At 40.2% G+C, this 15091-nt stretch overlaps 1 protein-coding gene across 1 annotated transcript in view; it reads left to right on the forward strand.

Annotated features, from left to right (window-relative positions):
• Positions 1 to 15091, forward strand: part of fstl5 (follistatin-like 5) — a 152403-nt gene that overhangs the window by 96472 nt on the left and 40840 nt on the right. Inside the window, exons 7-8 of the mRNA XM_023408545.2 lie at positions 8868 to 9034; positions 13003 to 13014. Of these exons, the coding sequence (XP_023264313.1) occupies positions 8868 to 9034; positions 13003 to 13014 (179 nt within the window). The remainder of the gene's footprint in view (positions 1 to 8867; positions 9035 to 13002; positions 13015 to 15091) is intronic.

Raw genomic sequence — 15091 nt, forward strand, 5'->3', positions numbered from 1 at the left:
GTGATCCTCAACCGAAGTACAAGGGCCAATTTTCTCAGCAATTCTCAAGGGAGGATTGTTCTTTCCTTTGAACTAGATGACAATTATATATTCACTAAAAACAAAGCAGTTTGTTTTTTGTGATAATAGAAAAAGATTATTCCATTACCACATAATGACTAAAGTCACCTATAGGCTCCTCGTTTACATTGTCTACAGCACAAAGTTTGAACTATGCATCAAGTGAAACTAGACACGTACATCCGGTAGAGTTTATTCATGTCTTTGGCTGGTCACTGATAAGAAGCAAATGTATGTATTTGTATCATTGTTGTGGTATAAACCCAACAAAGTGAGAGGGAATATTTTATATATCCAGCTGCTTTAAACTCCAGTGTGTGACAGGAAAAGTCATTATCCATGAAATAAGTGATATGTTTTGTTTTTTTTGTTTGTTTTTTTTTTCATTTTTATCAGCAGCAACAGAATTTCAAGTGTTACATCTCAAAGAACATGATAAAATATAACTGCCAGAATTAAAAATGTCTTGACAGAACAACATAACAGAATAAAAGATAAAAGACAATCCACAACAGCAGTCGTTCCATCAGTCCACATCCACTCCCAGGAGAAGTGTGTGACTCTTCAGGCCCCCAAGTCTTTTTTTTTCTTCGTGTAATCTCAACAGGGAGATGTACAGATCACACAATTTCCAATATGACTTTGTTGTGAACTTCCCTTCCTTTGTATCGATAATGATCACTTAAGGGCCCGAGTGTGAGTATGAGCTCTTAGGTTTCACTACAGCCATGAGCAGCAACGTAAATATAAATGATACTAGATAAAACACTGCTGTTTACTTCTTGTAAACCCCTGATGGAGCTGACTTCAAAACAATGTTTGTCCTTTTTTGTTGAATTTCTGATGTTACTCAGCCTGGTAAAGACCGGTGACTGCCCTGCTGCTGACAAGGCAGCTGCTTCTGAGGACAGTGACGCTGTGAGAGGTCACAGTCTTTTTGGATTCAATGAATGAACGCTTCAGTAGCGCTCAACCGCCACTGAGGGGTCAGGTTTAAATTCCCGGTATGGAGAAACTCTCTCAAAATATATTTTATGCCCTCTGACTGAGAGAGGTTCAATGTGCTTTTCTGGCTGTCAGGATTGTTAAGCAGTTGAGTGTAAACAGATTGCTGCATTCATCCTCCTCTCTCAACATTTAACATCTCCTGTCAACCAGCAGAAGGTGTTGACATGCACTATTTGCAGTCGTGCAGCTTCTCGAGTGCGCTGTGAGACTGATGCTGGTGTAAAACTAGTTGCCCGATAGCAGCAGACAGTTGGATGGAAGCTTGCTGCATTTCCAACAGGTAAAGCTGATTGATGCAGATGCTTAATATCCTAACACACACACACACACACACACACACACAAACATTTAAACTGATTTTAACTGATTGCACCTCAGATTAGTGAAGGAACAGGCATCACTCAACATTAAACCCTCGATAAAATAAATGCTATAGGTTAAGCACTCTATGATTTCTATTTCGATGATTTTCTTATTGCAGTAAGATAGTTGGATTTTTCATTGGTTGTTTTCCACAAGGTAGCAGTGATAAAATTAGTCCAATTAGAGCTCCTCTTAGGTTCTGTTGCATACTAATGCTGGCCTTCCCTCAGGACGTCTCCCAACAGCTGTTTTGGAAACAGACTTGCGGCTGATAAGCCAGCGGTAATGCGCTCACCATTTGGCCAGGCCATTTGTTAATATTTTACAGTCATCATGATATTTGTAATGTTTGTGGGAGGAGAGAGGAGGTGGGTAATTATAATCTCCTCACCCTTTACCTAACAAGTTATTTTTGCATTTTTAAGCAGTAATGCAGCAAAAACCTTCTGCTTCACTAGAAGCAGAAAGATGAGAGTAGAGATGCTGATAGTTTCTAAAAGACTGGTCACTGTAGCTGTGCCTGGAGTATTTTCCTTGGATTGGGACCGTTCAAAGCATTATAAAATAATCTCATTTAAGTGGAAAAGCTCAGATTCAACATCAAAGGTATTTCTGCCCTCAAAATGATGCCAAAGTTCTTTGACCTAAAGTCAAGCTCCAGAGTTTTCCACGTAAACAAACACACATTTATTTACACTGATGAATTCACTTGTGCAGATAGTAGAGTACGACTGTCTCAGATGATGTTGACTGAAGTTATTACCTTCAAAATGCACAGAAGGTCTTAATTACAAGTCTGTGATGTTGAGATAAAAAGACGACGTTTACATCTGTTCTTACGTCTTGTTTTTCAGTTTTTTAAATTTGTTTATAAGACACACGGTAGACAAGAAAAGTGTTTGATTACAAAACCCAAATGGTCTCATGAAGGTCTCATCAAAAAAAACAAAAAACTAAATAAGATCAAACTATTAGACACTGATAAATAACAGCTGAAATTAAACTGAATCAATACCTTTAAGCATTTACTGCTTTTCTCATTTTATTTGGTTGTTTAAAACACTTTGTTGAAAATACTGCTATAAATATAAAGTTCATTATTATTGTTAAATCTCAATGTCAATGGAGAGGAGGCTCCCAACCTCTAATCTAATTTTACAGGCCTGTAAAATTAAATAAAAGGGGCCATCATAACATGAATTTATAGTGGCCTGCGCAGAAAAGAAAGATGGTGGATAGTGTTCACATACAAATCCTCAACTAGTGAAGCTACAGGACAAATGCGGTACACAGTGAAAGTGAAATGTGAGACAGTCCACGCTTGGAAATATTGCAATCTTTTGTAAGTTAGATAGGGAGAGTTTCACCCAACATTGTGTGAAGGAGAAACAGGCAATATTCAGACAAAAGAAACAGCTCTACTTTGAATTTGAAGAGCATACGCTACAGAAATGATCCCTAAACAATCATATAAATACCCAGTACAAGATATGCATTATAATCTGCCACTTATTGTTGGAATATTTTCATAAATACAAAGTGAGGACCAATCCTTGGTGGTTTGCCGAGAACTCTCTGCATGTATTAAGAAAAAGCTGTATTGTAAATATGTGTATGTCTATTATATATAAATATGTTTTTATATAAGAAATTGTTTTTGAATGTTGAGTGTTTGTTGTAGGTTGAGGATCATTCTTTTATGTCAGTCATGTTTTTCTCTCTTCTATATTAATATCTAACAGTCAATAGCTAAGAGGAAATACAACCTCTCCAGCTCTCCCTGTCAGCTCGTCTGTCTTTGAGTGTACTTTCAAATCACCTGATTAGTGTTTCGTGATTGTTTTCTCGTTGTGCATGAAGCCACTTTGTTAGTGTGACTCGTGGCAGCAGTTCAACATTGAAAGCAGAAATAAGCTACAAAGGGAGTATGTGAGCTGCAGCGTTCAAACTATTTCACTAAGTCCACTGAGTCACTCTTCTGCAGTATCAAAAACAGAGACTCCATTCTTCTTGCTTTGGGAGAGAGTTTGCACAAATCAACTCAGTCAAGATCAGAGCGTGTTCACAAGGATGTGTATTCTGTTTTTGCGGGTGTTTTTTTCCCCCTTTTGAGTCTTTTGCTTTTTGGGCTATGAATACTCAGCATCAGGGAAAATACTTTTATTTCCACTTCAAAATGTCAAATTCAAAGCAAATGGGGCTACACAACCATTCAGCCCTAGTAATATTGAACATCGCTGAGAGGGAGAAAAGAGAGGGAATGTGTTAGAGGAATGAAAGAGTTGGTGAAGAGAGACAGAGAAAGTGAGCATGTGTTTGAGAAAGAGAGCGACAGGGCATGATAGAGGATGGAGTAAGGAGGTTGGCTGAGCAACCTTGGTGCAATTTGTCTTCATGCAGCCGGCCCCTCACAACGTCCTGTAGGCCCAGGCTATTTTCCCTGACAAGCTTGTTGCCTCCGGTGCAATAGGTGATTTACCTCTCACCGTGGCACTGACCAACATCCCATTCTGGGAGAGGAACAGAGTAAATCAAAAGTCTGGACTTTCCCGTTAATCACTAATTACAGGTTGGCCGGTGAAGGTTGATCCTTCCCAGGAGTCTGAGTCCCTCAGGCCTCAAATCAGACCAAAAAGAGGAGCCAAGGCCACTTCTACCTCTGATAAATCTCTCACAGAGGAGGTGCTGGACTCAAAGTGCTTGAGTCGGCTCCAACAGCCCAGACTCCCATCTCTCCCAGGAGTTTCTCATTCAGGTCGGATTCTAGCCCTGACTTCCTTCTTCCCTCCCCTCCTTCCTCCATCCAACAGCTAAAGCTATGATGGAGCCAGCCCGGGCGTCTGTCGCCCACTTTCTTCTTTAAATTCTCCCTATAACTTCACACATTTCTATCCCCACAGGGATCAGCGGCAAATCGAGTTTGTTGCTCGCAGCGTATTCCAAAAGCATTAAGATACAAGGGGGCTGTAATTGAACGGTTAGGGAGGACATTATTGAAGGAGATTTTTGTCAGCGTATCCACCTACCACCACCTCAACTCCATGGAGAGAGTCGGTTGGCTGCATGGTGTGTTGATCTGCTGGCTATAGTGTTATCAGTGTCAGGGGAGGAAGAGGATGCGTGACTGATGGAAGGTCCACTTTCCTTAATTCTCCCCTTCCTGCATCAAAGCTGTTTCAATGTGTTTGACTTTCCCTCCTGATTTCTCTATTTATGCGTTTTTTTTGTTTGTTTCTTTTTCTGATTTTTGTTGATTACTCCCCTTTAGTTTGTTTTGGTTCTTTTTAATTGACATTTATTGAGTTTAATCCACATTTTCTGAAAGCATTTTACGACTATTTAAACTCAAAATCCCTTTAAATCTCCACCAAACTGCACTGAATTTGCATATTATTGCAAGATGAGACAATTTAAATATAACTTAGTTTTGATTGGCCACTGAGCCCAGTCCCAGAACATGCACACAGCATGCTCTCATGCGCATCCTGAATAACTTGCACACAGAGGGGGCTAGTAATAAATTAATCTAATCGTTCTTTCATATGTAATAGAAAGGTTTAATTTTTATGCAGTAGTGTGGAGGTGAAATGTCAATGTGTGCTGCAGGTTTTGGAGTAGAGACAGTTGTTATTTTACTTGTCACAGCTCTGTGATCTGAGAGAGACATTGGGAGTAATTGAATCTGAAATCATATCATACATGCTGCGTAGAGATGGAAATGCAGTCAATATGAGAAAAAAGATTGATGACAATTTTGAAAATTTAAAACTTCAAAATCCAGAAATCATCAAACCAGTGCCAACAAACATGAATCCCCAGTAGTCGGCCTTTATTTGAAAGAGAAAACGAAGATCAATCGCAAAGTTTAGTTCCCAAGCCGTCCATTGTAAACATCCATTCCAGTTTAAAGACATACTTCCTGGTTCACCTTACTCTACTTGCTGCATTGGTGACATTACCAGTGCGCTCACTTTTTGGCTTTACCTCCAAAATAATAAAGCGGTGAATAATCTGGCAGAACTATTGCTTGTTTACATCTTGTACTTTGTTGCTCTACTGAGCCTGTTTTCGTCATTTTCCCAGATCACAGCTGTTACTTTGAGTTCGACGCTACATTAACCCGATTGAACAGATAGCCAGAGCTCCAAAAGTAAAAGCCAAGTTGTCTGTATTTGTTGTGTGTTGACATTTGCCATCCCAGCGGGTCCGTCATGTTATACGAATGAAACAACAGTCAGTTCAGCTACCTCTGAAGCAACACTTACTCACCACAGTTTAGGACAGTGTGAACTTAAGCTCTGGAGTTAAAACTTCTGCAAGAAACGTCCAACAGAATTTAATATTTGTCAAGTAGAGTGATGATGTGTAGGGGGTGATGTGTTGTCATTCTCAGTGCAGCAGATCTCACTCTGTTGAGTCATTAAAAAATGAGTGTGTTACTACTTTAAAATCTGTCTGTAAGCCTTTTTTTTTTTGAACATCCTGCTGAAGTTGGACCGAGCTGAAGTTGCTTCACTATGGCCTCACTGGACGGAATACACTTTTAATGAGACCTTGTGAAACCAGGAAGTTTTTGTTCTCCAACATTTTTTCATTTCCCTTCAGTCATTTTTCAGTCATCTTTGTGGCTATGATGTCTCTCATCTCACCCCTGCTGACTGCTGTTGTCATTTAGTTCATGCAAACAGCTCTTTACCGATCAAACGTGTTGCATCAAATGACTTCTGTCACTTTATGATGTCCATAGGGGAAAACATTTCAGGTGCGTTAGGAAGTTGGTTATTGCCTTTCATGTACCATTTAAACCCTTCCTTTTCTAGATCAGTACAAGTTATGGGTTATATTCATTACAAGGGGAATTTCCATCCAGGCAGGAAAGTAATGAACGAATAACTCATGTTTGATTTTTAGAAATGAAAGAAGGGATCATGAATAAATGTTTGAGACCTGTTTTCTCAGTTTCTTCTTGTGTGTATACGATGATTGAGTATGCATAATGATTTTATTTCAAAACATCATCTTTAAAGTCCAACTGTTAATTAAATAAATGTGCATCATCAAAATAGAAAGACATTCATATATACATCATTTATTACAACTTGCAAGAACATGGAAGTGGATTCTGCAACAAGAACACCTGGAATATATAATGCAATCTGATGTAACAGCCAGGCAATATACACGAGCTGATAATGTTCAATCTTTGTGGACTTTGCCACAGAGCTGTCGGCTCAACTCAACTCAACTCAACTCTGTGGTAACTTTAACATTGATGGTGTTGCATTAAATTACATTATATGAAAAGATGTTTCTCTCTGTCTACAAAGCAGTAGACAAGGTTGGGCACAAATGGCTTTCTATTGTGTTTCACTACAATATGCTGTTTCTGTTATACGGCCTTCTGGGTATACATAATAACAGAAATGTGTTATGATATGATTTACAGATTAATGCGGAAGTATACCTTTTTCTTTTTTTTTATATCAGCTTGGGTAAAAACAGATCTTCACTTAGATTTTAGGCCCCCATGTCCCCAGAAGCCATTTCCTGCAGGAGCAGTAAATTGATCACCACAGTTAACAGCAATGTTTCTATTAATGGAAAGTGAAGAGAAAAATAGGAAATGCGAGAATTAGAAAATGTAAATGAGCTGCTGATTATGCGCAACACCGGAGTTTTAAAAAAACAAAAGGGATTTGGGGGTTAAAGTACAGTGTTGGTGCTGCTTTGTATTTTAACGAATATGTTTTTACCAGGATGTTTCCACCTGTTAAATAATCAAATGAAAACAAGCTCCTTAAACACCAGAGACCACCATGACAAGCTAGATTCTCACAGATGACCACAGAGTTGCATCGACTCTTCGCTAACAGTATAATCATCTAAAGTTGGCGGTATACTCCCACTCAGAAGAAACGGCTGTTATTAATCCTCTAATTTTGATGTAAGCCTGGCAGTGATTTGCCCGGGCTTAAGCAGGCTTTCATGGGGCCAAATGGGAGATTAAAAGTATTAACTCTGAGCGTCCTGCTAAAAAGAAGTATGAGTTGTCTCATGGCTCCAGTCCGATTGGTCTGGATCTGACGGGCGAGCCAAGTTCACAGTTCAAAGACACAACAAGTGGCCCAAACACAGCAGATCAGTGAGAAGGTTAAAAAAAGCGTTCAGAGGCCATTGGTACAGGGCCACCGGAGTCATGCTGTAATTGAAGGTGCTCTCATCCTTATTCTCTGGGCTGTGGCAAGTGAACACTGTCTGCTGGACCTGCTCTTTCATTAGGTTTTGTATTTCATGCCCTTAGGAGCAGAACAAATTGAGTCTCTGTTTCCTTTTGCTCTGTTGCTCATTACCCAAGAGAAAGATTAAAAAGCATTCTCTCACAGGCCACGTTACATAATACCACCAAAAAGTGGATGAGTGTACATTGTACTCATTGTCTCATCAATACTGGACACACAAAAGGCATTAACCAACCATAACCACTCTGACCTCTCAGCAACCCCCGCCCTGGCTTTCCTCTCTGCCGATATTTGCTCTCAGAATAAGGGTGAAAATTAACTGTGGAGAACTCAGCCACATCTCATCATCACCAGAAACATGCTTGAAAAACTTTCAGGTTTTGCAGGAAAATTGAGGCAAGCAAAAGCAGCGATTCTGATCGAGGTCTAGAGCTGTGTTTCCATGGGGAAGCTCTCCTGGCAGCGCCGTGTTTTTTTTTTTTTTTCCCTCCATGTTGCTTTCATCAGAAAGGATGCACTCCTGGGCTTTTACAACAGCGTGGAGAGCCGAGCTTGTTTTAAACTCTCAGAACACTGAGCATGTTAAAAATATTCCAACTTCTAGTTAAAAAGCAGTGAGCTTCAGATGAGATCTCAGCAGTCAGTGGACCAGCAGCACAGGTGCTCCCCAGAAGTGTCTGCTTTGTTCTCTTAGCAACAAAGGACGTACATGCTAGAGGATACTCGGAGAGATGAACTTACATTATAGTATTATCACATAAATTATGCAAAGTATTTACAGAATATTAAACTTAATTCATTCCCCATTACTTAGAAAATTACAATAATTGTGCCGCTTCAGTGGATCTTTAACTGAACAAACATCTGCCTCCACAGCACAACAGCAGCTAATTGAGATGCTCATGTGTTTTTGTATTCTTGTTTTCAGGCTTCATTGAGAGAAAAATGTGAACATAACATGAATTCTCGCATTATGAAGTATCTCTGTGGGTTTATTCCTCTGAATTATGAGCCGTTACATGAAAGAGAAATCCATCATATTTCAGATATAAAGTGCAGAAACACGTTTCCTTCCCCTTGTTCATACGAAACTCGCTCAAATTAAAAGTTTTACAAAGAACTGGAGCTGCTGCCGCTTTCACTCAGTCTGTTTAACGTTGTGTCATTTTCTTTTTCTTTTTCTTCTCCCCTCAACAGATGTGTACCTGCTTACCCTTCCAGATGATCAGAAAGTGAGCGTCACCACGGTAACAGTTGGCCAGAGCGCCGTGTTGACTTGTGCCATCACAGGGGAACGGAGGCCTCCTATACAGTGGAAGAGAAACCATCAATATCTGAACTCCTTAAACCTGGAAGACATCAATGTAAGAACTAACTGTCATCTGATTAATTGTTACTATAAATATGTAGATCCTAATATAAATAGACACATTGGGACATAGATAAATACACTGATAGAATATGTAAGCAGCTACATAATGAGATTTATAGTTGAATTACTCGAACACATGCAGTGAACAGATCTAATTACTGCGTTTTCACGTTGTGAAGCGTCATCACTTTTTTAACGACAGTTTCAGAGACGAGCTGTAAATTTCATCCTATGTTTCGTTCTCATCATATTTCCACTTCATTTTTTTTGGCAGCGGCTCAGATTGTCAGCACTTTTTATTTGACTGTTGGCGCTGGCTTTGTATCGTAGGTCTGACAGTAATCCAGGATGTCAGTTTGTATTCTTGGTGTCTGTGTTTAGAGACTGCTGGGAGGGACAGGGATTTCAGACAAAAAAGGAAGATGAAGGGGGGGATACCAAAGGGGTTCAGCCCTAGAGGAAGGACCTACTTTTACAACTCGGTGAAAGCCTGTGTGTGTGTGTGTGTGTGTGTGTGTGTGTGTGTGTGTGTGTGTGTGTGTTAATCTACATGCGCGGCTCTAGACAGCCCACTGTGTCACTTTCATCCACATCAAAAGGAGCAAGGGTACTTATGTGGCGAGGTACAGAAAAGGCAGACCTCTCTCGCCTTACCCTTTTCCTCTTGTGTGTGTCAGGGCTGACCAAGATGAGTGTGATACTGCTGTGCATAATTAAGTCAACACTGTCGCAGTAGATAAAGGGAGACCCAGCGAAGCCGCTAATGTAACATTAAATGTTGATGACCCTTAAAATGAGTAAGAGGCGCCCAGCTGTCGCCAGTCATCCTTGGCACCATCAACTGGCTCTAAAGTAGTGTGCCGGTTCTGCTTGTTGATGATGTGTGATTCCCATAAAGAGCAGCTCCAAAGCGTGAGGTTATCTTTAGGCCGTGCATATGGGAGTCACAGTTCTTCCACCATTTGCCTTTTTCTATTATATATTACGATTGCTTTTAAGCAATTCATCGCCCAAAAAAAGATGAATGCAAGCGCCAGGTGTAACAAAAAAAAGAAAAAGAAAAAAGAAATGTCAAGTCAGATTATTTCTTAAAAACACTGAATATCTTTCTGAAGATTCGTAGGAGAAAAAAAGAAAAGGTGTGAGGTCTTTTAAGGTCAACGCAGGCTTTGATGTATCTTTCATATATTTTCTCCAAGAACTGTTTTACTTCTTCCCTCTTTTTATTTTTTAATTTTTTTAACAGATTCAATAGAAGTAGTTTTTGTTTCATCTCCTGATTTTGCCCAAAGACACATTGCAGTTCAGTGTCCCGACCAGAGGTGGTCTTTGTCTGTGCTTCACACAGCGTCATCAGTTTCTCCCGTGACTAATATCAGATCTTGCTCAGGTGTATTTTCAATTCAAATGTCACCTCAGGGATGAAAACTTCTGCTGCCAAATGCTGAATGCTGTTCAGTATGTCCATTGTATCCAAAAAACTGATTTGTCTGAAGTTCATCAATAAGTGGATTGGAGACGGCACATACTGTAGGTGAAGGACTTGTAATGACCTTATCCTTTGAAATTGTTGGATGTTTGTGCTTCAGAGCTTTTTAAAAATGGTTTTATGCTCCTTTTTCTAGCTTTTCACGTTGGAATCATACGCTCTTCATTTCTTTCCCTATTGTTAAGACAGTGGAAGGGTGAACAGGCTGCATTGGTAATAGATCAAACCTTGGCCTTTTGTGCTTTGCAACCATCATCCTCCTGGAGAAAGCATCAAAATTTGATTTCAGTCCTCAAGCATAGAACCTAAAGCTTGACTAAAAGATCACAGAGAGAACAGAGCTAGAAAAAAAGGAAGCAAATACCAGTTTGAAGATGTAAATACCCTGAGCCACGTTGGTATCCACAGGATCTTTATGTTACCTGTGCACCTCTCTGTCTCTATGGCACACACAGCATCATGGCTGATGACGGAGCAGCTTCATGAAATGAGAGTGAGTTAAAATACAACGACTACCACTAAAACTACGACTAATCTGTTTCTTCAAACGGAGAGAGCGCGCTGTACTTCGCCGCTCTGGGTGTGTGCAGTTGTCAGATTTGATTTTTTTTTTTTTTGTTTGTGCCTAACAAAGCTTGAGCTTACAACCTCCACTAGTGCGCAGATATCACCTCCAGAGAACAGCTGCACTAACACTGAACACCACCAGCAAAGGAAGCAGCGTGAGCACTAACGGTCTCCTGTGGCTCATCAGAAAAACTGTGTGCAAACCACGCAGCGCCAGGAGAAACCACCGATGGAACACAAGCGGCACACCAACGCCGGCTTAATCCAGATTTATATTTGGCTGTGAGACTTCCAGTCAATCATTGTTGTTCCTTCCAGAGAGGAGAATGGATTTTGTCTGCACCTGGCATCCACAGACCCATTCTAAATTGCCTTGCAGACAATTTCTGTATAATTGCTGGCTGTTAATATTTGTGAGCATCCACTGCCAGCCTTAATTAGAGTCATATTCCTGTGAGTACACATGGGAGGTTTATGCATTCTAATCTCGCAGGCCTTCCCAGTTTAGAACGCGTTATTTTAGAGGAATTTTTTTTTTTTTTTTTTTTTTTTTTGGTCGACATTCAGACTTAGTGAATCGCGCATTAATCCCAGCGGTGCGCTTGTATCCCAGAGTTCAATAGAGCCTCTCTAAATTTTGACAAAGCAGCTTACTGTAATTCCATGAAGTTGACAGTTGCTGGCTATTGCATCATCATCCAAGGCTGTCAGTATTTCAATCCTCCCTGAGTGGCCGAGCAAAAGACACAGTCATGTACTGCGTGTGTGTGTGTGTGTGTGTGTGTGTGTGTGTGTGTGTGTGTGTGTGTGTGTGTGTGTGTGTGTGTGTGTGTATACACATTCATGTTTGTGTCTGGGGATGGTGAGTCTTGTGTTCCCGGAAATAGTTCCGAAGATGAAAACCGCATTTGATATTTTATAATTCTCAGAGTTTGGAAATAAAATGTCAAAGTTTGTTTAAAGATTTCAACTTTTTTTTAGAGCAATGTGTCCGATAGTCGGACAAGTGAACTTGCAAGGTCACAAAAAAAAAATATACCTGACTTTGCACCAAAATCTTTTAATTTAATCATGAAAAAACACAGAACTGTTAAAAATAGGGAATATGTTTTGAGGTCTGTAGCTTCAGCAGGAATAGATACAGCGCAGGAAGCAGTACAATCTGAGCTCCATCTTTCCTCCCCTCCTTTCTTATCTCGTCCATTGGAATAGGTGTTTGCATCTCCCATAATGCTCTGTTCCTTGTGCTGGTAGTTTTCACTCTGCATAGAGAAAGTGAACCATATGTAACATTTAATGTGTGTGATTATTTATAATATCCGCATTCAGCTTTGATCAGTTTGAACCAGGCCACATAATCCGATCTGTATTCTTCCTGTGCTGTTTCAGGGGGATGAACAAATCAAGCTGTGCAACATTATATGGCAGATAACACATGAATCTTACTGAATCACAGTGGCCTGTTTCATTATATCTCCGACTTCTGTCAAGATGGGTTTTTCATTGAATTTATCATGTGGTCTGGGAGCCCAGAACCACACTCCTGTACTCACTCCTATACAATCCTGATGTTACACTTACACTGTGCTATATTCTGTACATAGTCTATAATAGGCCTGCAGCTAATAATGAGTTATTATCACGTAATCTGTTGGTTATCTTTTTTAATTATCAGAAAACAGTAAAAAAAAAATTAGTTTCCTTATGACCAGTGTAATGTCAGAATTATTTGTTTAGTTCGACCGTAGTCCGAACCCAGTTGACTTTACGTTAAGACAAGAAAACACTCACATCTGAGAAGCTGAAACCTGGTTAATTAACAATCCATTTCTAATGCCTTTAATATCTTGTGATTGAATTAAACCTCTAAATGTTTGACGTCTGTTTTTTCCCCCCTCCTACAGATCCCGTCCCAGGTAGGGTGTTTGGGGTTTTTTGGGGGGGGTTTTCTTTTTGTCTCAACAAACTGACATTACCTCACTCATTTTCACTCCATTCACAAAAAAGCCCTCAAAGCTAGTGAAGTGCCTGCAACAGATGCATGATGCTGCGATCCACATCACAAACTCTGAAACGCAGCGAACAGGTTGTAGACATGAACATTATGTTCCCTCACTATCAAAGGATTCCACAGTAACGCCGTCGTTGTCATGCAGAAAGGTTAAAAGGGTTTGTTTGTTTTGTGTTTTCCTTTCTCCAAGTGTGTGAAGTTGTGCTGTTTTTTTGTCATCATGCAAAAAGGTTTACCAGACATTGGATTGAAGGTTAAACATGAAAATCTATTAATTTGAAAATTAAAACTTCACACAATCACAAAAGAATATTCGTCTACAAACTAGATTGTGATCACTGAAAGTTTATAGTTTTGAATCTTTGCAAGACCCTCAGTGTTTTAATCCAAATTACAAAAAACAACAACATATTTTCTCACTACCTGCGGTGCTGGCCCTCCACGCTGATAGTTTAGTTTTCTTTTATGGTCACGACATCAAAACAAATGAACGTCAACAACAACATCTCTCTCCAGAAACTGTCCCCAGAGCGCCGGACAGTTGAATTGTCCTTGTTAAAATGTCATTTTTTTCCACCACAGATCAAATTCCTTTCACTTCCATTGTCTTGGAATGGAGGCAAAAAATTACCAGTAGAAATCTCAAAACATTTGGCAGGTAAAACTGAAAGTATCTGCGTGGCTTGATACGACCAGAGGTTTCTATTTCATGTTCACACTGCAGGGTGTTTTCACTCAACGTAATGTGTTCCTCTCACGACGTTTCATGAGCTGGAAACTTCTTCAAAGGCCATTTTCTGAAATGCCTCGTCACTACCTGAGGTTAGCTATCCAATGAGGTGGCTCTTTAATGCCCCTTCAGAGGTGACCTGGCACTGACAGCTTTATTAATTATAGTTTCTTGAGGGCTATGGCCTATTTGTAAATCCACCTTTACCTGCCCTTGTCTCCCTTCTCTGAGTAGTCCTACCCTGGTCTGCCTCGTCTGCAGAGAGCCGGGCGCCGGGTGCTGCTGATAGCTGAGGTGAGGTGGAGGAATCATGTCGACAGCCTCCGCCGCGGCTCGTTCCACCCCTCTGAGTTTCATTTCTCCCCCCATTCATTTTTCATTTAAGAGGGTGACACAATATGCTCTCAGCCCAAGGGGCCAAAACGCACCATCGATTTCCCCTCATATTGTGCGGCTCTGATGCTTCACTCAGGCCGAGCTGTTACCAAGCTCGTGGGTTAGATCGGAGCGCACCGGGACGAACTGATAAACACAGTGTACGCCTGTAAACACGGTGGCTGGCTCTCCTCGCTTGTCTCTAGACTTTTAAGGGGAAGCTGAATGCCGAGATGTAAACAGCCAGCAAAGATGTGATCCAAATGTTAAAAGCAATTTAATGAGAAAAGGCATTTATCTTTTTATGACCCCCCCCCCAAGAAAGAGGACTGGTAATTAAGGCCGAGTATTTTTTTTTTTGAAGTTGTAAGTTCAGTTATAAGAAATGAGGAGCACAGGGGCAGAGTCGTGGACATTCTTCAGAACAAAAGTTAACACCACTAAAGATATCTGAATGTTTTTTTAATGCATGGCAGCAATCAGGAATGAACACGTTTTGGCACTTGGCCTTCATCAAGTTAGCGGGGACGGAAGAGAAAACTCTAATGAGCGCCGGAGCAGGTTCATCTCTGAAAAGCCACTGTGCTTTGGAAAGTGGTGAAACCTATTATTGTGAGCACAGTTAGTTCTTTTTGTTTCTAAAGACTTTCTAAAAGTGTGTAATTTACTCTAGATTTGAGTCTTCTGCCTCAAATCAACAAATTAAAACTTCAGAGATAATTTCAGTTCTAATATAGTTTTGCCTGCTTTGAGAATTATGTGAATATTTGACTATAACAAGAAACAAAACTGGGACAATGTAGGAGTAAAGTAATTGTTTGTCAAGAAAGAGACACATTAAAAATCTCACTCCTACTTACAGCAAAGTGAAGGAGTG

Source organism: Seriola lalandi, unplaced genomic scaffold (genome assembly GCF_002814215.2).
Source record: "Seriola lalandi dorsalis isolate HSWRI2012SDOR001 ecotype SW California unplaced genomic scaffold, Sedor1 jcf7180002054367, whole genome shotgun sequence".
NCBI classification, from domain to species: domain Eukaryota; kingdom Metazoa; phylum Chordata; class Actinopteri; order Carangiformes; family Carangidae; genus Seriola; species Seriola lalandi.